Here is a 27,290-nt window from a genome sequence, read left to right as displayed (position 1 = left end):
GGATCATGGGAGTTGTTGTCTTGTCGTTCAGGAGGTTTTTACCCGGAGACGAATGATCCACAGAGGTCTCGTCCTCTCCGCAACAATCAGACCAGGTGATTAAAACCAGTAAAACTCTGAATCAAACAGCGTCTCACCAACACTGTTCAGTGGACACAGGACGTCAGGGAGGGGCTCGACCCTCCGATGACTTCAGATCCAGACGACCGGCGACTACAATCCTTCATCTGGTTCAAATAACGAGCTGAGGTGTAAAAAGTGTCTTGAAAACACAACACTGACATATGATCAAAGAGGATGTGATGTCACTGACAGGCGACCAATGAAACGGAGCGTTACCATGGTTAAAATCACACGTTTCTCCGGTTTGAGAATTGATGGAAACATTTGAGATGAAGTCAGAACACAGCTCAACACCAAGCAGAACACAGGTCGAGTTGTTTTTAGATGTTTTAACGAGGTAAATTTACATTATTATAACAATTATATACGAGTACCATCGCTGTGGCTCAGACCGACCCGGCGTGTCACTTTGACAAATGACTGTTAATTAAATGAAAATGTGATCAGGAGGGAATATGAGGACGGCTTCAGTTACGTTAAATACAGTCCATCAGTCGACGGCCTGTTTCCAGATCATCCACTTATTCTCAAGAACAGAAATGTCTCGGGGACAAGAAGATGTTCGGATGAAGGATGGTCGTGTTTGGTTTATTAGAAATGATTCAGGTGTCCGTCAGGTAGACGCAGAGATACTTCACAGATTAATTAATCCTTTAACCAGCTGGTTGCAGTAGAAGTTACGACAAACACCAAATCACCACAGTCATTTGGATGTCTGAGGTTTGATGGCGATCACTGAGATCTGTCAGTGTGGACTGATATAATAATCCACAGAATCTCTCATTTCATCCCTTGTGTTGTAATTTGGGTGGACTGAACCTTCAGCAGAGAGAAACCACTTTGTTTCCTGCGGTTTGAAAATTGAGCTTTTTTTTTTTTGATATTTTGTACTGAAAGCAGAGATTCAACCGTATCACCCAATTAAGGTGTAAGTTTAAATATCAATCCGCTCATCCATGCTTATCCTGAGGCAGGTCCTGCTCAGTGTTGCGGGACTGGAGCCTGTGCTGGTTCGTAATTGGCAAGAGGAGGGATTCACCTCAGACAGGTCTGCGGTCTATCACAGGGCAAGTTTAACAACCGTAAAATTATATTTTCAGAGAGAGTTGTAATGTTTCCTTTAATGCTATGAATTTATTGAAATGTGATGTGATTTATATCCGAGGGGCGCCGCTTGTTTACATGTGATCAGGGTCGTCGGGCTCCTCACCTGAACAGAGCCTTGAGGTTCTCGGGAAGCTCGGTCCTGCCGGCGTAACCTGGATTCATCGTGATGAAGATGCCGACGGACGGGCAAAGATTCACCTCCTCTCCCATGAAGTTAAACCTCCGCTTCTTATCTCGAATGGCGTCCTGGATACTTTTGACCTACGGAGCAGAACTTTATGAGAACTTTCTTGGTACCAAACCACATGGGTCTGTGGCATCGAGGATTAAAAACTGTTTGTGAAATAGTTTTTTAAAAGTAGTTTAGAGTCTATATGGATCATGAGAATCAGTAGGATTCATCCTTAGAGGATCATGAATGTTTGCACCAAATTTGTGGATAATCCATCCAGTAGTTTTTGGTATATTTTAGTCTGAGAGTGGTGGACTGACCAACCGACACTGCCGTCCCTTGAGCCGTGCTGCTAGCGTAGCGGGGGCTAGGCTAGGGCGGGGGGTTACACTCTGGACACCTGGAGGAAACCCCACGCAGGCACGAGAAGAACACGCACACTCCACACACAGAAAAGGGTTCGAACCTTCTTGCTTTAAAGCGACAGCGCTAACCACCGCACCACCGAGCCGCCCTGGCTCAAAACTTATTTTTGGGAAACTGAAGTTCTGTATCAGCAACATTATCAGAAAGTTTCTCAGTGTCAAATCACAGTCCCTGCAGACACTCCCACCTCCTGCAACCCTCACGTGGGATGTAGCCTGAGAAAGTTTGGTATCACTCATTAACATATCATTAACATCGATTTGTAACAGCCTGTCAAACTGTTATGCAGCATGCACCTTTTTTTTCCAGGGACACAATTTCATCAATATGAGCATGTTATCAGCCGGGGTTTACTGAATGGATGAACTGCCAACGCTCCGCTTGTCTACATTATGACTGAATGAGATATCAGAAATTAACTTTCTGTGTGTGTGTGTGTGTGTGTGTGTGTGTGTGTGTGTCTAAGTACTGGCCTATAACTGACTCCCAGCCTGTGAGAGGCTTTATGAATTTAACATGCGTGTGGTAAAAGAGCGTAGCAAGTCGACAGCTGGAAAGAGGAGGAACATCTCTTCATGGATGAGTACTCGGCTACAGATCACTCAGTCATACTAACGCAACAGGGAAATGGGGGGGAAAAAAAACAAAAGGGGGGGAAAAAAAAGGAGGGGGGATGGGGGGGGGGGTGCAAAAAACAAATCAGTGCAGCTGCAGCATTAAAAAAAAAAAAAAAAAATGGAGAAAAGTTTTCATGAGAAAACATCAGCAGGGTTTGTTTTTTATGTGAAATGACAGCGGCCCAGCACCGCTGTCCTACAGGGATGTGGGATAAAGTAAAACACCAAAAGCACATTTCAAAGAAGCTGAAGAACAGACAGTGATGTGAGAGGTGCGGTCCGGTGGGGTCTTTGCTGTCTCTTTGAATGTACGGACGGGAAAGCGGCGGCGTCAGAGTATTCACAGTCCAGACCCGTGTCGACTGTAACAGAGGCAGAGCTTCACCAATTTATCTCCATGTTGTTACATCTGGCAGCCTTCTGTTTGTCGCTGCTTTATTTAACGTAGAGCCGGTCCCCGCCACCTGTGTTAGCAGACCCGGCCGGCAGCCGAGCTTGTCGCCGCGCAATGCTAGCTGCTCCCACTTTAACAGGATGGATTAGGCGTGTGTGTGTGCGGCGGGGAGAGATGGCTCGGCGTTGGCTCCACTGAAGCAGGCTGGAGCGGGCTGCCAGCTGTCACAGCGGGAGTTTGATGCTCCTCTGTTCTCAAGGTCTACTTCTCCATGTATAAGCCACCGTGATTTATTATTCATTATGCCGCGCAACACCTATTCATTCTCCTGGCACTTTAAAATTCTCTAAGTACTGTAGACTTCCAGCTGACGGACGGCGGCGGCTTGACTTTCATTGCTGCTAAAGAGAGAAGGAAGCAGGGTTAATAATGATCCTTTGAGGAACTTTATCTCCACTATCATCACCATCATCATCATCATCAGCGTTCCTCTCAGCTGTACACATTCTGCTGTGGCAGTATTGCACATGCATGATGGTGATGTCTGGGGCAACGGCCTGCAGGATTTGAATACACCAGAGGGAGAGAGGATCCGTTTGATCCGGGATAGCTGAATGCAAGTTAGCAGAAAAGCTAGCATCAGCTGAAACGCAGAATATGGCTGATTTCTCAAAAGAGGCCCAGAATCAAAGCGGCCAGCTACTGTATGTCAGAGTGTACAACATCCCCTGTGTGGAGAACATGAAGTCTGTTATTAACTTTATCTGTCACCGCGCAGGACATGGAGACATGAAGGTGACGACACAGGTCGGACTGAGGTCGTGACTTAAATTACATGGAGAAACAGACTTTATTTAATTTGATTTCTTCGGCCGGAGTGAAGCTCAACAACAAGCTGCGTGAATGTAAATATTCACATTCACTCTCTGATCAATGCTCCACTATATTTATCTTGTTATTCTTTATTTAACCAGGTGAGTCTGATAATAATCAGAAGAGAGGAGGCTCTGAGCCTCTCTTCTGATTGGCTGACTGGTTTGTGATCCAATAAAAATATAGCAGATTTCAGGTAAAAACACTCAGAGAAACCAAATCCTGTAAAGGTTTGGATGGTGGGTCCAGGTGGGCGGGGCTTGGTGACTGCTTTGTTGTGACATCACAAAGTTCCAGAAGTCCTGACGGCTGGTTTTAAGGCTCAGTTTCTGAATACAGGCTGTGTGCATTTCTCTGTGGACTGAGGCTTTGATACTTTCACAGTATTAATATAGAAGCTAGAGCTGATCTATAATCACACTACACATGGACACAGACCTTTACACTGCAGGAGCTTTAAGGCAACAAAATAAAAAGTCATTTGATAAATTATTAATACAAAAATTATAATTTTAAATGAGTGCTGCCTAAAGTCTTAGTCTGCACAAATTACATAAAACATCTGGGCAAGCATAAAGTTTTTATTCTATATCTGTTTCTGACATTTCTACAAAGGAGGTGAGTGGAATCATTTGTGGTGTTTGTAAAAGTGATCCAGGAGAAGCGTCCTCTTTAGTCTGGATAATCCACAGAACACGTTAACACTTAATTTTGTGATAATTTTCAAACGTTTGAGCAGCTTCTCCAAATGTGAGGAGTCGGGCCGCATTCCACTCGTCTTCTCCAGGTCGTGTGATCGAGGCTGACGGGGCCCCGAGTCGACTCAGCGCATGATCGCTGACGACCGATGACACGCATCATCGTTTCACTTCATCACAACGAGGCTGAATTTCCTTTTGTTTCCGTCGCAGCTCTGATCACGGTCACGTAACAGCTGATGTTTGTTTGTGCAAGTGAAGACTTTCTCTTCAATGTAATGTCACCCAGAGACTTAGCTGCTTGTATGTGTGTGTGTGTGTGTCTAACAAATCTGATCATCATATTTATGTGGGAAGGTTAAGAAACCCTGTGTTAAATAAAACTAAACGTAAGAAATCGGCCTTTCTTTATGACGAGATTCGGGGTTCGAGGCTCTGATTGGACTATTCTGCCGTCAGTCAACCGACGTGATTCATCTGAAAGCAAACTGCTCTAAATTACAAGTACGAATCATTTGCAAATCAAAGTTGTGCTCTGAGGAAAAAAACAACTAATCCTCCCAAATCATTGTAGCACGTCCTCTGAGAGCGCAAAGTTTGTCCTTTCAGAGACGCTGTACTGAAAGTGCTGAGCGATGCGAGCATCACGACCAGCACCCACAGGCGAGAGAGGGAGGCGCTTTTCCGTCCTCCAGTCTCAAATCAGATCAGAGAAGCCTCCAATTATGAGGAAGCTCTGGGGTGCAAAGGTGCCAGCCTCTGTGAATTAGTCTGGTAGCCGAAGCAATTTACGCTTTCACTCGGTGATGAAGAGGCTATTTACTCCAGCGCTGCTGTTTTCAGAGGCTTATTTTCACCACGACTTGATCCGGATACGCCGCCTCGCAAACAAGATCAAAACTTTCACATTTTAGCTCCGACCGCCCAGGGTGCAAACGCACACTGTCCTCACAATGAGATCTGGACCTGAATGGGATTTTGGGAGCACCTGAGGCGGAGGACTTGTTCTTACCTGCACAGCCACCACCGACAGCACCTCCACCGAGATCCTGTTAAACTCGTCAAAGCAGCCCCACGCCCCCGTCTGAGCCAGGCCTTTGTAGATGTTCCCGCAGGACTGGGGGACAGAGAGACAGATGTTCAGACGGACACAGTGGGACAGGAAGTCGGTCAGCTGGGCTCTCTGCTGACGGAGACCCAGCAGACGGGAACGTATCACCAATTAGACAGGAGATATATGGAGCGGCGTTCACTGCAGCACCACAGCAGGCTGCGAGTAGGCGAATAATAACAGGATGATACATAAACAAGGCCACACACTAATAAAACAAGGCGCTGATGGCAAAAAAAACAGAGGCTAAAATATCTACCACCCACATTTAAGCTTTCCTAGGATCAACTTGAGAGCAGGTGAACAGCCCTCCAGAGAGCAGCTGGACCAGGATGAAGGAGGCAGCAGACTTTTCTCTCCAATTACAGGACTGAGGAAACCTGCACTGACGCAAACCAGAGCTGACTGGGAGATTGATCCTACTGTATGTGTGTGTGTGTGTGTGTGTGTGTGTGTGTGTGTGTGTATGTGTGTGTGTATATAACTGAATATGAGTAACAGTGCAAGGCTGATTCTTCTTCCTGTGTTCCTCCAGGAGTATATTAGCACTTCTCTCTGACACCTTGCTGTGGTGTGTATAGCCGGAGGTGCTGTATGCCTCTATACTGTAATGATGGCCCTGTCTGGGGGAAGCAGGAGCACACCACATCACAAGATTATGTTTATGTCTCCCTTGACCAATCTATATGCAGAAGGTGTGTGTGCGTGCGAGAGTATACAAGAGTGCATAATGAAGGGAGGTGCAGGCTGGATACAGAGGGGTTATTCTGACAGGGTTTAGCAGAGAAATAAGAATCACAGTTTAACTAATCAGCTCTTTTTTTCAGGGGGGACGCAGGATGAAAAGGAGAAAGATGAAAAGAGAAGGGCGTAGAGTTAGGTTGACAACTTTAATGACAAATGCATACCACATCGCTGACAAAGGCAAAGATGAAACGAAACATGCATAATGTGGACTGCTGTGAACGCACATCGGCTGCGTGCACAGGCTCGAGTGCACATGCGTGTGCGCAGGCGCGTCAGCTCACCTTGTAGTCCATCTGCTCAGAGCAGTTAAATACATAGACCATGATGCCGAGGGCTCGGCCCAAGTCTTTGGTCGTCTCAGTCTTGCCTGTGCCCGCGGGCCCCGCCGGAGCTCCACTCATGGTCAGGTGCAGGGACTGGGTCAGCGTGATGTAGCATCTGAATATGGAGGAAACACACACACACACACACACGCACACACACACACATCAGTGATGAAGGTGCAGTGTGAAAGATGGCAACGAAAAAAGGTTTGTCTGTGACTGATTCATCTGGCTGCTCTTGTACTTATAGATGAGGACGAGGCCACTTCACTCTATTCATCCGCAGCGAGGACCTCGACTGCACACAGGCACATTTATACCTGAGTTACACTTATATTTCAGGTCTCTATTGTTCCTGGCACTGACCTTTTGCATTTTACTATAGAGCTGAAAATGTGCCACCAGAATAATCACTGTGTTGGAATCAAATGACAAAATAAAAACATTGGAAAGAAACATTAAAGGAATGGAAATAATAAAAATGTCAAAGTAAAAATGTAAAGAAAAAGTCTTTCACTTGATTAAACTTGATCCTGTTTAAAATTCAATTACTGATTCAACATCTGAAGTAACAGCTCAACATTTTCTGAGATATGCTTATTTGCTTTAGATTAGCTGTATGAAGCTAAAAAGAAATTATTAGCTTAGCTTAGCATAAGGACTGGAAGCAGAGGGGAAACAACAAGCGTGGCTCCGTCCAAAGTTAAAAAATACACCTGCAAACACCTGTACATGTCGGCATGCTGTATGTAGTTCACTGATAAATCTGCACATAACAAGATGTAAAATTGACAATTTGTGGATTTGAACAGACTCCTGTGCAGCAGCTCTGCTGGTTGCCGTGACAACAAGACTTCAGGAAGTCATCACCCTCAGCAGTAGTTAGTGAGCGTTAGAGGGTTTGATGGGTTTACTGTTGAACTTTGGACAAAGCCAGGACTGATGTTTCTCCCTGCTTTAGTCTTTGTGCTAAGCTAGGCTAGGCTAGGCTAGGCTAGCTCTGTACTTAACATGCAGGCCTGGAAATGATATTCATCTCATCGTGGAAAGAAAGTATAAAATAAAGTAATAATAGCTCAAAATGTTGAATTACAGAACAGAGGAACAGAATTATTACTTGGCAAATGTTTCTGTTCAAATTAATTAATGTAACTTTAATAAATCACTTTATAACTGCCTTTTAAACACTGACATATCATTAGTCTGGGGACAAACTCCAAACTCCATACCATCTTTGTCCTCACTAAATGCATGCTGGGAATATAGGAGCTGAGGGTTCCCAGTAATTCTTGCAAAAATCTATTTCCTTCTCCAGGATGAAACACGTCCAGGAATCCATATGACCTACAGCAGCACAGCGGTCTAAACACGCAGGTCCGGCTGTGTGGTAAAATAATTCTTTAAAATAAGTATAAATGTTGTGGAGTGAAAAATCTGTAATAACAACTACACAGATGGCGCAACAAGTGGCTTAATCAATTCAATCACAGTCGAGGATCAGCGCAGAGTGGCATTCAGCTGCTGCAGAGGATCGTCATTACGTTACAAATAACAATTCTCCGGCACCTATAATCACTGAAACAACACACATGCAAAGGATTTTCCCTCCCTGCCACTGCAGCGGTAAGAGTTCAGCTCAGACCTGTAAAGACTGTCAGATGTTCTAGAGCAAATGCTATTTCTCCGATGAGCTGTTCTTCTACTCGATATATTCCTGGGAATAATAATTAAAATCATGGGAAAACTTTCAGCCCCAAGCTCCAGACTCTTCATAACCCTCCATCAAACTGCTGCTTTAAATTTTCCAGATTGACTTTTAATGAATGCAGAGTAGAAAAAGGTTTAATCTCTGCAGCAGCGGCAGCAGCATTACAAGGACTGCACACACTGCAAATGACAAAACCCAGAGTTGACACAGTCTCCTAACCAGCACTGACAATGTCTGGGTGTCGACATCATACATAACCTCATTATATGATAATATAATCTGCTCCTGCGCTTTGATTATCACACAGGCTGATTGGTGACGCCAGTGATTGCCTCTCCCACAACAGAAGCTGTCAGAACTAACAAACAGCCTGCCCATCTCGTATCAATAAAAAGCAGCAGCGTCACGGGCGGGAACGGATGGAGACAATCAGGACTTTATTGATCAGGGCAATAAACACTTGGGTTTGCCTTGAATATCAATACAGCAATGATTTTAATGAGCTGCTGGTTAATAGATGATGTATGGGGGCGGGGGGGTATTGGAAAGCATAACGAGAGATAGAAGCTCAGAGAAGACAAACGATCCCATCTGTATACAGTGCATCATCCGGAAACCAGTGCCAACAGGCTTTATGACTCTCTCCTGAAATATGGCCAAAAATCTCACAATCAGTGGTTGAGTGGGCCGAGGACGATGAGGATGATGAAGACGATGAGGATGATGAGGATGTCCTGCATGGAGCGACTGAAGCAGGAGAGAAGACGAGTGTGAAGACAAGCTGGTTGGCTGTGACGAGGTGAATTGTTTTGTTACAGCGTTTTTATAAAGAAACAGCTTTACATCAGTCTGTCGGTCTGACTCATTCTCCTCCCATTCTTCTCTCTCTCTCTCTCTCTCCCTCTCTCTCCCTGTGTTAGCTGAGTAAAATATTCCTGACATTTTGCATAATGGTGCAGCTTTGGAGATCCTGCAGTAACTATTGAGCGAGTGCTAACACTGTGCCGATAACGTTCCCGCTGTTATAGATTAGCACGAGTGATTCCTCTAGTCTAATTATGCTGCTGCAGAAGGTGAACACACCGAACCACGTACAGTCATGTGTGGCTCGACGCTTCCTTCATCACTGCTGTCACTAACATCTCTTTAGATTTATGATTTATAACAATTAAATCTGTAATATTAAAGAATGCTGAATTCTGTTGAGCTGCTTCAGTGTTACAGTCTTGCTATGGAAGAACTGTAAATGTGTTAACATCCGTATTTTGGAGAGATATAGCGGCACAATATCCCCAGGACTCGGTACCAAATATGGGAAGACTTCTGCCTGTTTCGATCTATGAGCATTCATGTGAAATATAACATAAAGACATGTTTAAAAATGTATAATTTCCAAACGGATGGACGTATCAAAGTTTCCTGAACAACGTAAGATCAGGTAAGTCAGAAGATGATCCTGACCAAGTTTCACAACGTTTTGTCCAGAGGTTTTGGAGAAAATGTTGAAAATAGATTTTTGACAAAACTGACAAAAAGTCGCAAAATTTTACATTATTATTAAAATTATGAAAGAATTCTGACTCTGGGCCCAGCCGCTGATAATTATGAAAACGTAAACTACATTATTATAGCGCCACCTAGAGGTAAACAAATGTCATTTCATGCCGGACTAGTGGCTGGAATTTGCAACCCACCTGCCAAATCTGGTGTTTCTTGGTCTTATGGTTTTCGGTGCACGAACACGTTGAGCAGAGAATAATAACCTCACACCTCACTAATCTCCCGTCAACACAAACTGAAGCAGATTTCTTCTTGTAATCACAGACTCAAAGTTACACTCCAACTGCAACACCTTCAAAATGCAGCAAGAGCTTTTGTCTCAGTGAGACTTTGTCTTTAGCGAGCTCGACTCAGATCTCTCAGAGAGGTCGATCAGAGTCCACGCTGCCTCATTGGTCCGGTTCTCAGATCTCTGCGCTGGTTTCCAGTGTGTCAGAGAATTGATTTTAAAATACTACAACTACTACTGTTGCCAAAACACACTCTGATTTGGTGCTGTGCTGTGAGCCGTCCAGACCTCTCTGATTGTCTAGGACAGGTCTGTTTACTGTCTCAAACTAAACACAGACAAGAAACAGAATCAGTTTCCACACAGTTTGAACAAACTCCCAGAAAAACCGAGGTCTGCTCCAACTCTCAGTTTATTCAAATCAAGGCTTCAGACTGTCGGGATGATTAATTAATACCTTACACTGGATGTTACTGCAGTTATTCTTCTGTTCTTTTATTTCAAGGTATCTATTTTTATCTTCTGCTTTATTTTATTCTTTGTTAAATCATATTTATGTCTGTTTTTCTGCTGCTTCGTGTTTCTTTTAATGTGATGCACAAAGTGCTTTAAATTGTTTTATTGTTGAAATAAGGGGAGTAGTTTTTTTTTAGCACTTTGCATTAAGTGAAAAATCCTTCAGGAGACACTCAAACATCCACAGTGAAAACCAGGTTTCACATTTTATGACACTGATGTTTGGTGATGTCAGTTTTCACCTGACGGCAGCGAGATGCATTCTTCTTCTTCTTCTTCTTCTCTCAACAATATCATGGAGCAAACGTGCTTTCATCTGTTTTCTCAAGTCGTGGATTAAAGGATTTGACACCCAGCCCCCCCCCCGGTCCGTGGTCCACCGTTGAAAGGGAGCCAGCGGAGAACCGTGTGAGTCGTAGCGGGCCGCAGCGAGGCCATGCACCATATGGTGAAGTCTTGCTACACGGCCGCTGATCCAGCCATCAAAGCCCATTGTTTCTGCTTTGTTCAGGCTTCAAAGGGAATACTGGTCAGTCTGGAAAACCACACAGTGAAATGCTGCAGTTTGCCAAAGGGCTGTGGGAGCAGGTATTCATCTCTGTGTAGTTGAAACTTTATCAGGAGCGCTGCAGAAACATGTGCATGTGAATGAACAAGCTGCTGGCACAGTGCCCGAGCCGAGCTGCTCTGAGAGGTTCTGCCTGTGGTGGGTGTACATAATGATTCAAATCCAGATTCTCACAACGACATACATGGTTATTATCAGACGAGGTGTTTGTGTCTTCTCCTCGGGTTTTTAAGAAAACAAATCATCAACGTAAACGGACTTCTAATGGATTTTGAATTGGCTTAATGTAAATCGGCAGGTGTGATCATCCTTCAAAAGGATCACAAGGCAGATATTCGTGTTTTATTTTACCTCTCTGGGTGAATTTGACTTTTTATTAAAGCCATTCCTGGAGCAGCAGTTGTCCAATCATAGCCGAGCAACTGTAACTGTAACACAGCGGGCGTGTGCGTGAGACTGCAGTGAGAGAGATGCTTTCCATTTAAAGAGGGGGGAGGGTGGCGTCTCTCTCTTTTAAGCAAAAGTTTAAAGGATGGATTGAACAGTGTTGTTATCAGCTCTCACAAAGGCAAATCAAATATTAGCATGTTAACGGTTGCCATGCTGTTAAAGTATCGTAACCCAGCATCAGTTGGAGAGCCAGCGTTTTATTAGCAGGCTAATGTTAGCAGCTCTGCCCTGCTCTCCCTTAATGTGGGGAACTTTACACTCCAGCTAACCCCAGGGACCTGATTAACCAGTGACTGCTAATGGCCCATGTTAGACATTACACAGACCTCTCCGGCAGCAGGGGAGCTGCTGCCCTGCTATGACTGCTGTTCCTTCATCACCGTTACACCAACAGAACCGAGGGGGGGGACTGTGCTGCTATGATGGTGTGGGGGGGGGGGCGACACACACCTCAACCTAACACGCCTCCACTCTGTCTGGTGTCCCGCTCTGTCCAACAGGAGAGGCTTCACCTCCACTCTGGTCACAAGTTCCCCTTCCTGAGCCGAGTGTGTTAGCAGAACATTATGATGTCACAGTGAAGTTGACCTTTGACCTTTTGGATATTAAAGTGTCTTCACTTCATTTTATCATCATAGACATTTGAGTTAATTTGTGTCATAATCAGTGTATGAATCTGTGAGTTCATGGCCAAAAGTGACCTTGACCTTTGACCTTCACAATCTAATTAGGTCATCCTTGAGTTCAAATGAATGTTTGTGCCAAATTAGAAGCAGTTCCCTCAAGGTGTTACTGGGATATCGTGATCTCAACAATGAGACGGGCCGACAACCTGGAAACATAACGCCTCTGGCCCGGAGCCTGGACGAATAAAAACAACTGAAATATAAAATACAAAAAAATACAATTGTATAAATACAACAACAATAATATCGTATCATACTGTACATCACGATATTTGGGCCGGTGCACCTTTAAGACCTTTAAGAGAAGTAGGTTGTGTTTTCACCCAGCTCACCGAGCTAATGTTAACTTAATTAGCTAGTTAGCTGCAGCTAATGAGATCATCCACTTCAGTGACGTGAAGGGTTTTCTTGTAAATCTACTTCTGTCTGAAATCAAGGAGCTGTTGTTTTTTAATACTGAGGGTTTTGGTAAACATCACCACGGTGATCACTGGAAACTGCGACAGTGGAAGCTTCTGTGTAGCAACCGTGAGCTAAAGCTGGACTGACGTAGCTTCACCTGTCGGTCAGTTGAGGAGCGATCGTGTTGTTTTGTTCATTCTCAGTCAGAACAAAGGCACAAAAAAAAGAAAAAGAATAAAAGAAGGGACACCTCCGTACCTGTCTGTTAGAGGAGTGATGACTAATCGTGGCGTGTTGCCCAGGTATTCGTAGGAGTAGACAAACTGAGCGTCGCAGATGTTGGCAAAACAATGCTTCTCCTTCTCGCCCCAGCGGTGTCTGAGCTGAGAGAGCCACACGAAGGCCTGAGAGTTCTCCACCTTCCAAAACAAGAGACGAGAGAGAGAGAGAGAGAGAGAGAGTCGAGCAGCGAGGCAAAGGTTGATATGAAGCCCAAAATAATCTGAGCTTTTCCACCCTCTAATTATGGAAATGAGATTCCTTGCTTGAATATCTTGAGTGCATTACTCACTGGTAATAGCCTCTGAAAAAACACAGTCACTGTGCCTGCAAAAGAATTTATACCCCCCCACCCCCCCCACACACCTTCTGAGCGATCATCTTGGCCACCACGTCTCTGGCGTGGACGTCGATGGTACAGATGGTCATAACCTTCTGGCGATCGCCCGGTGTAAGCTGGCCGATCAGCATGGAGATGAGGGTGTTGAGCTGGGACACCTGCTTCCTGTAGTACTCCTTCATGGCGTTGTCGTAGCCTTCCTCTAGACGGGCGAAAGCCATGCCGACGTCGGACGACCACCAGATCTGAGTGCAGGTCAACGCCACCTGAATCCAAAAAAAACAAAACAAAACAATCAAGCAGATGAAGGAACTGAGCCGGCGGAGACATGTGAACGGGCTTAACACTCACACACACCTATATGTTTCATACATAAAGCTGGCAGCCCCTCGCCTTCACAACCTCTTCACTCGAGTGAGTGGGAAAGTTTTGGATTGAGATGCAAAGTTAATTTTTGCTGATGAGTGTGAAAAGTCGGCTTCAGTGAGCCCAGGACAGGCTGAGCAGTTTTTATGTCACCTGTCCATTAATCTGTCAGGGGCCTAATTACAGCTGAGGACCGGAGGGAGACGTCCCCCTCACTTTTTAGACAATCCTATTTCCACCGAACTGTCCGGCTGTCACGGCCCACACGGGAGAAAAATCTTGAGTTGATAAAAATGTCGACACGCTTGTTTAGGTCACCTGGTTTACGACCCTGGCTCTCAGAGCAGGGAGATTCACGAGGAGTGCTGAATGCTTTATATATGTTTTACCTCGCAGGCTAAGATTTCAATATCAGCCGCAGAGGGAAACCTGCAGACCAAACTGAGGGCTGAGGAAAGCTGTTACATGTTTTTCTTTTTTAGAGGTGAAAACAAAAAATGATTGAATCTACGTTTGATTTACAATTTGCATTCCAGCACACGTCAGTGCAAGACAAGGCAGGAGAGATATAAATGCATTATCGATCATTTAGAACCAATTTCTGTGTTACAGTGTTTTTGCAGAACATCGTGACGTCACAGTGAAGTTGACCTTTGACCCTCTGGATATGGAATGTCATCACTTTATTTTATCCTTACAGACATTTGAGTTAAATTGTGTCATAATTAGTGAATGAATTTTGTGAGTTCACAGTGACCTTTGACCTTTGACCACCAAAATTTAATTAGTTCATCCTTGAGTTCAAGCCCAAAGCATAACGCCTCTGGCCCTGGTTGTCAGAAATGCACACGGCACTGCTAATTCTTTTTGTTGGACTAACGTTAGTATAGAAAGTATGAATACCAACTTCCTGATAATGTGTTATATTTATTGGAATTCCACGATCACATCCTGGATTTTAGTGGCTGTCTGTCACATTTTGAGCGCTAGTGGTCAAAATAGTAGAAGTAGCATAAACTGTTGCCAGGTAACGTGCAGATCTACTGTATGTGAGCATCACACGCACTTCATCTGTCGACGTCTGGTCCACACATCAGCCTGTTTCTCATCCTCGAATCTGTAGCGGCTCAGAAACAGATGGTTTCACAGATTTTGGTGCAACATCGGATCATAAACGAACGGAGAGGGAAGATTTGTTGAATACGTGGAACGAACCCAGCAGCTATCAGCCATGTCAGACACAGATTTTTACCATTCAGAGAATCAAATACTTACTTTTCTGAATTATAAGCATTTCCAGGTGGGAATAATTTCCCATTATCACAGATACATACCCGTGTTCACTGTTAAAAATACTGTGTGTGTGTGTGTGTGTGTGTGTGTGTGTGTGTGTGTGTAAGGCATTAGTGAATGTGTGCACTGGACTGAAATATCTCAGAGAGAAACAGACGTGATTCTGGTTAAACCCTCTGAGCCTGTTTACCTGAGCGGGATAGTCAAACAGCCACTGCTCTCTGGGTTTGTCCTCGTACGCCGCCACCGCTTCGGTCATCTCGTGGCGAACTGTGGAGCGCATGGTGTCCAGCACCCGGTTCAACCACACCTCCACCTTACACACACACACACACACACACACGCACACACACACACACACACACACACGGAAAAACCAAAAACAGGCCCATGAATACAAATGAAGAAAAACATTGCTCTGTCTATCGAGTGAGCACCAACAGGCTCTCTTATCAATGGACCCTAATGAGGTCATTAATAAGCATTAGAGTGGATGTGGAGTCAGGCAAATACTATGGGATGTAATGGAAAATTAATGGATTTATAGGCTTTGATATGTGAAACCCCAGGGGCCACGACAGACTCAATTTCATTTGTAACCTTTATTGTGTGTTATGATATCTGTGTTTGTTATATATTTTCCCTCAGTGTCCTTCTGTTATAGAAAAACAGCAGGTAAGTGAATTTTCTAAACTATTACATCCATCTACAGACGTCTGCAGAGCCGCTGTCAGCTCTGACACTAATGAAGAAGAAGCTAATAAACATCTTCAGCATTTAGCTCGACCTGTGGAAGTTTTGGCTCCACAGTTTTAGAGACGTAAAATGGGATTACGGGTCTATTTTACCTGCCCGGCGCAGTCACAGGACTGATTAAAGGGGACGTATTCCTCCTCTTTGCTGTACATGCCCAGACCAATCTTCGAAGGATTCCCCTCTCCATCTGCTTCAAATCGCATCTTAGCCATGTTGTCAAACAGCTTAGACAGATGCTTCTGGACCTGAGTAAACACACACACACCCACACACACACACACACACACACACACACACACACACACCCACACACACACCAACACACACGAAGGTCAGGCTCAATTTACACTCAGCTCATGGTCTGACTGGTATTTTTCTTCACCGCCGCGCAAATAAATAACGTTTCATTACTGGGGTTCAGAAGTGTAGGATCCATGTTATGCTGCACGCCAGCTAACTTCCTCTCACAGAAATTCAGTGGCAAGTTGTGCTTAACAGTGATTTATTTCCTGGAGCTGGAAATGCATAAGACAATGTCCTGATGATGGAGGCTGGAGCAGGCTGCTAAACTATGACCGACATTGCCCCTGTGTGGACGCTGAGGGAACTACAACAGTCAACAGCAGAGCAGCTAAACCTTGCAACTTGCAGAAAGTGCTGCATAAAAGAAACAGAAGCAGGAGATTAATTTCTGCCCCTCAGGTAAAAAAATAAGTGCAGCCACCTGATGTGGGTTGGTCCCGTTAGACAGGATGTCCAGCAGATCAGCTGAGGAGATGAAGTAAAACCTGGGGAAGGCCAGACGCTTGGTGTCCAGGTATTCTGCCAGAGCTTTTTCACACAGAGACAGCCTGCAGAGAGAAACACACACAGTCAGCGTGTGATAACAACAACACGAGGAGAACAAATGGAGAGACCTCTCACCTGCTCTGGATGTCCTCCAGTTTTCCAAAAAGGCCCGGTTTATTGGTCGCCTCCACTACGTTGGGCGTTTCGCGCACGGCGTTCGCCAGCTCTTTGAAATCGGTATCAATCCCCTCGAAGCGCCTGGAGTCCTGCAGAGGGTTTCAGGAGAGGGGGGGGTTTAGGTTCCCACAGGAGAGAGAGAGAGGGCAGAATCACAGGTTTAAGAGCAAACATCTGGGTTTAAGTGCAGCCCCAACATCGTGGGAGCAATTAAAAAGTTGTGTAATCTCAGCTCCTAAGCTGAGAGTGCAGGCTCATTAGTGCATTCTTAATTAACAGCCATTAACAGTCATGCTACCTGCGTTCATATGGCAGGTTAAGTGTGTCACCTGAAATATAGAGCTGTAATTAAGTGTGTGTGTGTGTGTGTGTGTGTGATGGTATTTTTGTGTCACCTCAGGCAGCTGTGAGCGGATGTCCTCAGAGCCGATGAAGATGCTCTCCAGGTGAGTCCACGTCCGCTGCACCTCGAACCAGATGGAGATGACCGAGTCGGCCACGGACAGCTTGCTCTGCCACGACGACACCTCATCCAGGAAGTGTGCGATGTACTTGGACGACATGAGGTTCTGCAGCTGGACCTGGTTGTCCTCCAGCGTCTCGATCAGCTCCTCGTCCGTGCGCAGCAGAGGCACCTGGGTGCGGTGGTGGGGCTCGTACCGGAACTGCATACCTGGAGGGGATCAGCAACACTCCGTGTCAACCGGTCACAAACTCTGGACGGCAGGATGAAAAACTCTCACTCCCAAAGTTCCCTTCCTGTACCCGTCCACGTGGAGTTGAGCTCAGAGAGGACTTTCTCCATCCCCATCTCTTTAACTGCCTTGTCCACGATCCCCCTCACCTCCTCTTCAAAGCAGTGCAGGTTGAGCTGCAGCAGGTCAGCCAGAGTGGTCTCCTGCTCACAGAGAACCCCGTCAGCACTTCATATAAGCTACATTACATAATGAGATAATATTAGTGACATATTACAGGTGAGCACCGGCTGTGATAGCTGGTTTCACTTTAACAAGGACACACTGTCATAAGCAGTTTTTATAATCAAACTGCAGATCTGAAGTCCCCGTCTAACCTCCGTCACCTTCAACAAAGACAAATATGCGCTTCTGCAGCTTTGACTCTTGCGCCGCCGACAAGAAATGACATTTACTACAGCAGTAACGCTCACTGCCTGCAGGTGGCTCAGGTCTTATAACCTGTTACCTCCCACAGCAGGACGATTACTACGCGTGTGAAATGACTGACAACTGGACGTTCTGGAAGAAGCCTGAGGAGAGAACACATTCTTCCAGTTTTAGCTGCTCTGCGCTGGTTTCCTGTTACATTTAGAATTGATTTGAAGGTCCTCCTCCTTCTACACAAAGGCCTTAATGAGCAAGGACCAAGCTACATTGCTTTATTGAAGCTTCTCAGTAACAGCTGGAGGAATATTGGGAATGCAGCCTTTGTCAGTTACGGCCCAAAGCTGTGGAGCACATGACCTATTGATATTTTGAAATCTCCTGTAAAGCACTTCATAAATGTACAATTTAACCCTTTGATGCACAAAGAGACGCTCACGCTCACGCCTCGCTGCTGCTGCTGCGCTGCCCAGCAACAGATATTTAACAGAGATATCAACAACTCTTTCACGGTTTTCATATGAAAATGATTCATCACTCATCCCGGGTAGTAATAAAAAATAACGACGTCAAAGCAAATCCAACAATGTTGTAAATCCATGTAACCGTAGGTAAATATTTATGGCAAGTGTCTAACGATAAAAAGTCATCCACTTGTTTTAGTATTTGCCTTAAAAGGCAGGTTGGTGGTAAAGGATTAAAAGTTTTCTCCTCCTGTTACTTTTCTATAAGTGAAGCTGCAGCTATAAGGTCCAACAGAGCCGGGGAAGAAAATAGGAAAATAACTGGAGGAGAGTGCCTGTGTGTGTGTGTGTGTGTGTGTGTGTGTGTGTGTATGTGTGTGTGTGTGTGTGTGTGTCTATCTCCTCTTGAAGCTCTCCCTTAAATCAGTGGCACACTATTACCATCCCTGCTTATTTCAAATATTAAAAAGTGCACTAATAATAAAAACTATTATATGAAAACGCTCGGCTAAAGATCGACAGAGCTGTGACCCCACTACAGAATAAACTGGAAACCTGGTCCATGGTGAAGGGGACTCCGGTAGCAGTCATCAGCTGGTGCCAGTGTCGGGCTCGTATGGCCGGGTTCTGGAGCTCGGCCACGGCCCGGAGGGAGGTGAGGAGGTTCTTTACTCTGCTGTCCAGTCCTGTGTAGGCCTCCCACGCTCGTACCTACAGGAGACAAAGGCCAGGGATCAGGACAAGGGCTTGTGACAGAGGTGAGGGAGCCTGAAGCTGCAATTCAGGATTTTATCTTAGTTTCATTTTAGTTGATATTCATGATGCAGTTACACACATTTAGTGATTTCCAGCAGCGTTGGTCAAGGGTACACAGAGTGAGGACACACACACTGCTCGGACTCCCTTGTTTGTCATTGCTACACCTGACAAGCTGTATTGTCTTGTACAGCACAAATGGGGGGATTTCAAAAGTTATTAATAACTTTTATTATTAATAACTTTTGAAATCAAGCAGATCTTTGATTTCAGACGGAGGCAGAGAAGAGTAAGCTTCTCATTTATAGTCAAACTCCAAAGTTAAAATGGCAACTGGCACTGCTAGCTAGCTGATTAAGCAAACGTTAGCTTGGTAGTTTTCATCTTGACTCCTTTCAGTGCAGAGTATTTCCCTGACTACAGTCCACTGCTCACTGCTTCAACATGTGGAGAGATGCAAAGCTCGGCAGGCCTGTCACGCCCAGTTACGCTTGCTAAGGCTTTGAAGGGGAAATGGCAGTTCAGTGGTCAATTGCAGTTGGAAGTTACTTATTCATGTCAGTGTTTCAAGATTAATTTTTCCTGTCCACATCTTTCCACCCTGTAAGCTGTGTTAAACAGCCCCCCCACCCCCACCCCCCACCTCTTTATCCAGGCCCCGTATATCTTTAGAGAAGCGCTTGCACTCCAGCTCCATGTCCTCCACGTGGATCTCCCTCCAGGGAGTCGTCCTCCAGGCGGCCATGCTGGATTCCACCATGGTGATCATGTCCCACAGCTCCTTCAGCAGGCCCACCTCGCGCCTCGGGGGACGAAGGAGAGGGGGCAAAGTGAATTAAACCAGCGTGAAAATGGCAGCGCTTTAGATACTGAGTGTGAATGTAAAAGAGCACCTCTGCTATAGCGGCTCATTAGTTTCAAATCTGGCACAGGCTTGTGGTGCTTTCTCCTTCCAGCTTTGGGCTTTACCTGCATTGTCGGAGCTGTTTGTACTCGGAGACGGTGACCTCAAACAGGCTGGCAGACTCCACCAGGGAGGCCATCACCGCCTCCCGCTCCTGGATCTGCCAGTGGAACGCGTCCAACATCTGGTAGGGGTTCTCGCTGTCAAACCTGGACGGATGCATGAGTGCACACAGGCGCCCATCAAAACACACACACACACAGGTTTGCTCAGGCCCAGTATGAATCAGGCTGTTTAGGCAATGAAAGGCTGCAGGTTTGCCAAGCCTGATTTGCCTGCAGTGACACCAGACCTAACTGCACACTGTGACAATTAACAATGACTTCCATGACATTAATGGGAAAATAATCACCAGGTTATTAAGAGACCAATTATACACATAACTAATCTGACAATTAGACATTATGACGAAGCATCTCTACCTATGAATTAATTATCATCACGTTAAGATTCAATTAGCCTTGTCGGATGTGAGAGCCTCGAGATAACAGGTCTCTGTTATCGAGTGAGAAGGTGAGGGGAGCGACAGTCTTTATCTCTTTAAAGCTACGAGCTGAACTTCGTCACGGAGAAGAAGCTGTGCTGTGCACCGTGCTGCCTTCACTGACTCTGGACAACTCTATTCAAGCAGTCACACTTTAAATTTCCTCCTCCCTCTACTGAGCATTGACAGGATAAGCAGCATATATACAGTATATATAATGATTTAAGCATAATTATAGTTACTGATAATGAATTCCTAAAAATAACTTCATTATTATTATGAAGTGTTTATATGTTGCTTGGAAATGTTAATCATCAGTTGTACCTGAAGGGCCCGTTGTTGCGGAAGTGCTCCCTGAAGGTGTGCTGCTCCACATCGAACGTCGCACACTTACGGCGCAGGCTCGCCACCTCGATGCCCTGCAGCGGCGCCACCTGCTGTTTCACCAACACCGCCTGCTTTCTCACATTGTTCCACTTTTCTGGCAGCTCCTTCAGACAGACAGGTAGATAGATAAACACAATGATACAGAGAGAGGGAGATGAAGAGGAGGAGGGAAAAAACAAGGAGGGCAGGAGTGACAGATGATGAATGGCCAGGAGGAAGAGTGCGGAACAGAGACGGGCAGAGGTAGACACAAGGTAAAAGTAAGAGAAATTGTTCTGTCTCAGCTGGAAGAAACACAGGAACGTACACATGCTGGTGAAAGTAATCGGAAACGACTGAACATCAGTCCTCACCTCTAACTGTTTGTGGACCACATCAGGCAGCTCCTGCTCGTACACCTTCAGCAGAGCGATGGTTTGTTGCAGAGGCTCAAACATGGCGTCCGTGGTGTTCTGTCTTTCCTTTACAGCTAACAGGTGACCCATGACCCCCACCAGGCCACCGTAGTCACCCTCCTCCACCCGCTGACCCAGGCCAGCCTCGGCCACGCTGATAAACTTCTCCAGATCTGACAGACTGAGGACAGAAAACCGTGATCTTAGACTCTAATGCTCAGTACAATGAAGAGAAGTCAGTGGAATATCTAAGTGCTGAGTCAAAAGCAGCTGGACTTGCAGTTGCTGTGTGGAAGACTAATTCAAACTAAAAGATCAATCAATCAGCTCTACTCATACTGATAAATCCCCAAAGATCTGACACTGACGCAAACACAGTATGAAAAGTATTGCACCACTACAAATCATGTAAATTTAAACTATAATAATAATAATAATGATAATAAAAATCTTTTCTTACACAGGATGCAGCTCAAAGTTCTTTGACAGATATAAAAGGAAAAAGGGATTTAAAGCAGGAATTCATTTAAAAAACAATAATTAAAAAAACCCTCTGAAAGGCTGAATTGAACATGTATGTTTGCAGCTGTCCACTGACCCCCCCCCCCTCTGATATTTCTTGGCAGGGTGCTCCAGTGTTTAGGTGCACAGTGGGTGAAGATCCTGCTGCAGAGGATGAAAGGGCCCGTGGACATAAAACAACGGAGTCAGTGATGTAAGAGGCACCAAACCATTAAGAGCTTTGTATACAAGTAAAAAGGACTTTAAAATCAATTCTAAAGGACAGAGGGAGCCAGTGTAGTGTAGCCAGTATAGGAGTAATATGCTCTCTCATCCTTGTTTTTGTTGAAAGTCTAGCAGCAGATTCTATATTAGCTGTAGTTTCTTGATTTACTTTTTTTGAAAGACCAGTAAAAAGAGCATTAAAGTCGTCCAAGCTGCCTGAAATAAAAGCCTGAATGAGCCTCACAGCATCTTGCTGAGTTAAAAACAGGTGCACTTGGAAATATTTCTTCGGTGGAGGAAAGCTGTTTTGGTTTCTTAATACCTATACCCACACAAACGGTTCACAGAGCAACTTAAAGAGCTAACTAGCTCAGTGGCCAACAGGACAATCAGAGCCACATTAGCCACCAGAAGCTAATGCTTTTACCAGGGTGATTAAATACTGTCTCACCTGTTGGTCACATGGTCCATTAGATGCTGTTTGAACATGAAACTCCACTTTTTGATGGTGTTGAGTAAAGCACTCTTCATGCTGCGGCCATCCACCCTCATCCAGCCGTGGAACACATGCACCGGCTCCAGACCCTGCACCTCCTCGTAGATCTTCTCGTACCTGCGGCACGATGACAGAAGAACTTCACTCAGGTAAACCATTACATTCACTCATTTTGGCAGACATTCGCAAACACATGCTCACTCTCTGCTCGACCGGTACCCACCCGTCCACCTGCTCCCTGAAGCTCTCCAGGGTTGGTGGGCTCTCTGGGACTCCATCCTCAGCGTAGACTTCCATCTCCTGGCTGGTGAGAACGTGGTTGTACAGGAGGAACTGACGCATGAACTCCTTCCTGTCGTCCACGTACAGGTAGCTGTAGCTCTCCAGAGAGTTGCGAAACTCGCAGCACGCCGCCATGACGCCCTGCACGCGTTCCATGAGGAGATGACGCATGTCGGCCAGGTCGGCCAGGTCCTCCATGTCAGCCTGAGGGCAAAGTGTCACCAACCAGAGATTTAGTGTTCAGATAATACCACTCCGGGTACACTGTCGATGTTGGAGCTGCATCGGGACCAACAGTACCTGGTAGTGGGGGGAGGGGCTGTGCCGAGCGAGTCGCGGCACCAGTGACGAAATTCTGAACACATCGTTGACGAGGCTTTCCACCAACTCGAAGAAACTGTCTCCGGCTCCAAACTCCAGGGAGGGAGTGAACACCATGTCAGGAACCTTCAGATCCAGCTGAGCCTCGAACAGAGGGGCCACACCAGCTCTCTGGTCTGGACCCAACAGGAAAAAGAAAATGGAAACTTCACTTCAAACACTTCTAATGTAAGTGAAGTCGACCGTGACCTGCAACGACCCCAGCTGACGTCCGGTTGTGGACCTTTGCAGCGTGACATTTCCCATCTCTCCCCCCTCGTCTCTCCTTCTCCATCTATTTCAGCTTGATTGTAACTTTAAATTTGGTTAAAGTTTCCCAGAGGTAGAAGAAGAAGAAGAAGAAGAAGAAGAAGTAAAAGCAGAGGATCAAAATAAGGAAAAGAAGAGATGTAGAAAAACTTCTGAGCTGGTCTATTGGGGGTTTGAACATGCTCTTAGTCGCTGTTGACATCTAGTATATTGTAAAGCATCCAGAAGTATTAATATAAGTTATTATAACCTAATAAAAGTTAATTATCCTTATAGACATTCAAGTTAAATTGTGTCGTAATTACTGTATGAATTAGGGAGTTATGGCATGTTTTGTGATTTCAAAGTGACATTTGACCTTTGACCTTTGACCACCAAAAAATTCTAAATCAGTTCATCCTTGAGCCCAAGTAAATGTGAGATATCATGTTCAGGAGAATGGGACGGACAAACGTAACGCCTCCGGCTCCGACTGTCGCCGGCTTTAAAGCTTTAATGAAATCTTTCATTTCATAAAGGATAATGTTTTGCTGAAAAACACTGTAGGAGTTCACATTCAAAAAGCTTCCTGATCATCAAAGACTTTCTGAACCGACACAAGGAGAAGAAGGATAGAGACAGGAAGGAGGGGACGATGAAGCAGAAGCGAAACAAGGAGGAGAAGAAGAAGAAGAAGAAGAAGAAGAAGAAGAAGAAGAAGAAGAAGAAGAAGAAGAAGAAGTGGACACAGTCGCAGCCTGGCAACAATCCACCATCATCTTGAACCACATCCCAGTTCATCTAAAGTGGTTGACGAAACTCGTGCCAGCGCAAGCGAGCCCAGAACTATTTCATGTCCACAGCCAATACAGGCGGACACCCAATTGACTTCAAAAGCCCTGAGGACGTGTTGCTGAGAAGCCGTCCAAGTCGGCGCTGGCTGGGAGACCATGTTTTCAGTTTCTAGTGGAGTCAGAGTAGTGAGTAGTGCTGAGGGTGTACTACATCTGGCATGGAGGGAACAGTAGTAACACCAACAGCATCGACTACAGCTCTACACGTAGTGTAGTGTGTGAGTGTTTCTGAGTGAGCGTCCTACCTGTGTTGTCCAGGAAGAACTTGAGAGAGCGCTCGATGCTGCTGAAGAACCCGTCTATGACCATGTCGTCGACGTACTCCACGTAAGCCCTCCACTCCTCCGAGGACGGCTCGGCTCTGAACAGCTCCAGGTTGCTCTGAGACGCCATGAAGAGAAACACCGATGCTGAATCACCAACATTTACAAAGCAAATCGGAAAAACTGACTTCATCGTGATCAAAACATCTTTTAACAACCTTTAGCAGGAAGTGGATCTTTTCTCCCGAGGACCGGATCAGGCTATAGAACCTGTCCAGCCTCTCGGCCCTGTCCTCCAGGCTGAGCGGTGCATCTTTTTTGCCCTCCTTCCTGTCGAACACGGGACTGGCCCACGACCTCATGCAGCTCTGGATCTCCTCCACATTGTCTTTGGTTCTCTGGAGTCGGCTCTCCAGGTCACAGACGGAGTCTCGCAGCTCCTGGATGTACTGCCAAATACCTGGAGGAGGGGGAGGGGTGACGGAGAAGTGTGGTCAATAGGGCAGAAAATAGAAGAATAAATCAACCTGGGATGAGAGTGTGTGACTGAAATACTGGAATCCCCCAGGAAATGTGCAGTGTGTTTTATTTTTACATTATACCACCTACAGTGCACAATTAGCCTGCATTACAATTAGCAGAGCAATTAAGACATGTTTGACAACTGAAGTCTCCGTGAAGTAAACAAAACGTGCTTCACAGCTTTGAATAATATCCATAAGGAGATAAACTCTCTTCACTCTCTGTACAAACACTGAAGCTTCCAACTTGTAAAACTTCACCTGCAATATGTCACCAAATTAGAAGCTAATAGAAATCGAACGTGCGTCTGCACCAAGCGCCAACACACTGCCACTAAGATGCTCCTGCATTTCTCTCTTATGTTTCTTTCTGTCGTAAAACAGCCTGAAATGATTCTTTTTTATATCAGAATTTGTTCCATTAGGTCTAATAAAAGATAAATTTAGAAACGTGAGGAGCCAAAGAAAGTCTGCCGCTCTCAGCTGGTCAGACAACGACTCTATTGCACAAACTCCATGAATAAATATGGTGCCACATTCAAAAGGCTCATATATTTCTCTGGCCTCTAAACCTATCAATCATAATTCCACATCAGAGACAGCCAATCGGGTTGGAACTGTTCCAGGAAGTACACCTCCAGGATCTGCCTGCGTAAGGACTATTACAAAATGCTGCATGCACAACCGGCAGTAAGTGCTGCACCTAACCACTGTGATTGTGTGTTTTATTATGTGGCTTAAGCTAACACCGCTAACTGTTTAACATGGTAGTTTTAATGAGACTCTGATGATTTGTTTAGAGCCTGTGTAGCTTAAGTAAATGAGCCTTTATTGATTTAATGTTTCATTAATTCTTCTTTTTGCTTATATAAGCTTATTTGTTAAGTTATGTAATACTGAAATTATTTCAAACATGGAGCTCATGACTGCAACAATAATTTATACGAGTCCTAAATGCTTTTCAGAGCCAGAAGATGCAATACAGAGAAAATAGTCCAGGGTTCCCACACCTTCTTAAACATCAAATTCAAGGACTTTATTAAGGGACTTTCCAGGCCCAAGTCCTTCAAATTAAAGGACAACATACAGTAGTTTGAGACATAAAGTTTAATTACAGGGCAGACAACAAGTAAAAAGAGAGAGAGGCTTGAATGTGTGTTGTGTTAGTGATGGCAGACTAGAGTATGTGATCTCTTACACACATACACTCAGCAGCATGTCGCCTATTTACTAATGTCAAGTTAAAAAATATATATATTAAAAAAAGCTTGAATTTCTATTTTTGCCCAGAATATATAAATCCAAGAACTTTCAATAACCCATTTCCATTTATGTTTATTTTTAAAACCTTTCAATGTCACGATTTTTCTTCACTCACACAAATTCACAAACTTTCAAGGATATCAAGGACCCGTAGGAACCCTTGAACTTTCATCAAATAAACCTGGAGCAGACGGAAATCCTCACACACACGCACGCACGCACGCACACACACACACACACACACACACACACACACACACACACACACACAGCGCAGGAAAGAGATAAGTGTGTGTGCCGTGTCGGCTCGTACAGTAAACACTCGTCTCGTTTCTGCTCCGCTCCTCTGGGACTCCTGAGGTCGGAGAAACCAACAACATGTCTGCCAGCGCCGTGTCAGTCAGAGCTTATCAATGATTGAACACTTCTGCCATTCTTATTTATTTTTATGGTTTTTTTATGTCTCTCTGGTGTGAGACCGGCTGCATTATACAGTAATAATATCTGGTGCGAGCAGCCGGAGCAGTGACAGACGTCGGCAGCAGAATGAGGAAAAGACTGACCAGCTGTCAGCTTAGCATTCAAGATGTCAACAAAGAGAAACAAAAGTGACCTGTAGTGTAAGATTAACGCTTTAACTAATAGTTCGGCATCTTGGGAAATGATTTATTTTGCTCTGGAGAGTGAGATGAGAAGATAAATATCAAACTCATCTGGGTTTTAAACACAGAGCTGCAGGCGGGACATGGTTTGTCTAGTTTAGAAGAAAGAATGGAAGCAGAGATTCACAGTTCAAACATACACCTACACCTCTGCAGCTCACTAATGAACGAGAAGCTGTGCCTCGTTAAATAAACATAAACAGAACAGTTATCAGTTTATCTGTCCACCCACTGAGAACCAACGTCTTTAACCTGACTGTGCTGACAAGACTCAAGAATAATACTAAGACACTCACATCAGTGACGCCACAAACCGTTTTCTGTTTGTGAATG

The 27,290-nt window shown here is 45.1% G+C and overlaps 1 protein-coding gene across 1 annotated transcript in view; it reads right to left on the bottom strand.

The window, feature by feature from the left end:
• Window positions 1–27,290, bottom strand: part of dnah9 (dynein axonemal heavy chain 9) — a 148,784-nt gene that overhangs the window by 104,695 nt on the left and 16,799 nt on the right. Inside the window, exons 15-35 of the mRNA XM_022742269.1 lie at window positions 24,730–24,971; window positions 24,494–24,629; window positions 23,086–23,282; window positions 22,727–22,989; window positions 22,459–22,620; window positions 21,240–21,462; window positions 20,824–20,990; window positions 20,021–20,164; window positions 19,695–19,854; window positions 18,851–19,006; window positions 17,476–17,608; window positions 17,106–17,383; window positions 16,669–16,799; window positions 16,469–16,595; window positions 15,837–15,989; window positions 15,179–15,304; window positions 13,356–13,595; window positions 12,969–13,129; window positions 6,550–6,706; window positions 5,423–5,527; window positions 1,334–1,491 (exon numbers count right to left, since the gene is read on the bottom strand). Coding sequence (XP_022597990.1) covers window positions 1,334–1,491; window positions 5,423–5,527; window positions 6,550–6,706; window positions 12,969–13,129; window positions 13,356–13,595; window positions 15,179–15,304; window positions 15,837–15,989; window positions 16,469–16,595; window positions 16,669–16,799; window positions 17,106–17,383; window positions 17,476–17,608; window positions 18,851–19,006; window positions 19,695–19,854; window positions 20,021–20,164; window positions 20,824–20,990; window positions 21,240–21,462; window positions 22,459–22,620; window positions 22,727–22,989; window positions 23,086–23,282; window positions 24,494–24,629; window positions 24,730–24,971 — 3,619 coding nt within the window. The remainder of the gene's footprint in view (window positions 1–1,333; window positions 1,492–5,422; window positions 5,528–6,549; window positions 6,707–12,968; window positions 13,130–13,355; window positions 13,596–15,178; window positions 15,305–15,836; window positions 15,990–16,468; window positions 16,596–16,668; window positions 16,800–17,105; window positions 17,384–17,475; window positions 17,609–18,850; window positions 19,007–19,694; window positions 19,855–20,020; window positions 20,165–20,823; window positions 20,991–21,239; window positions 21,463–22,458; window positions 22,621–22,726; window positions 22,990–23,085; window positions 23,283–24,493; window positions 24,630–24,729; window positions 24,972–27,290) is intronic.

This window comes from Seriola dumerili, unplaced genomic scaffold (assembly GCF_002260705.1).
Source record: "Seriola dumerili isolate Sdu_G_001 unplaced genomic scaffold, Sdu_1.0 BDQW01000068.1, whole genome shotgun sequence".
NCBI classification, from domain to species: Eukaryota; Metazoa; Chordata; class Actinopteri; order Carangiformes; family Carangidae; genus Seriola; species Seriola dumerili.
Note: the sequence above shows the minus strand (reverse complement) of the source record. Positions and strands in the feature narration are given on the sequence as shown.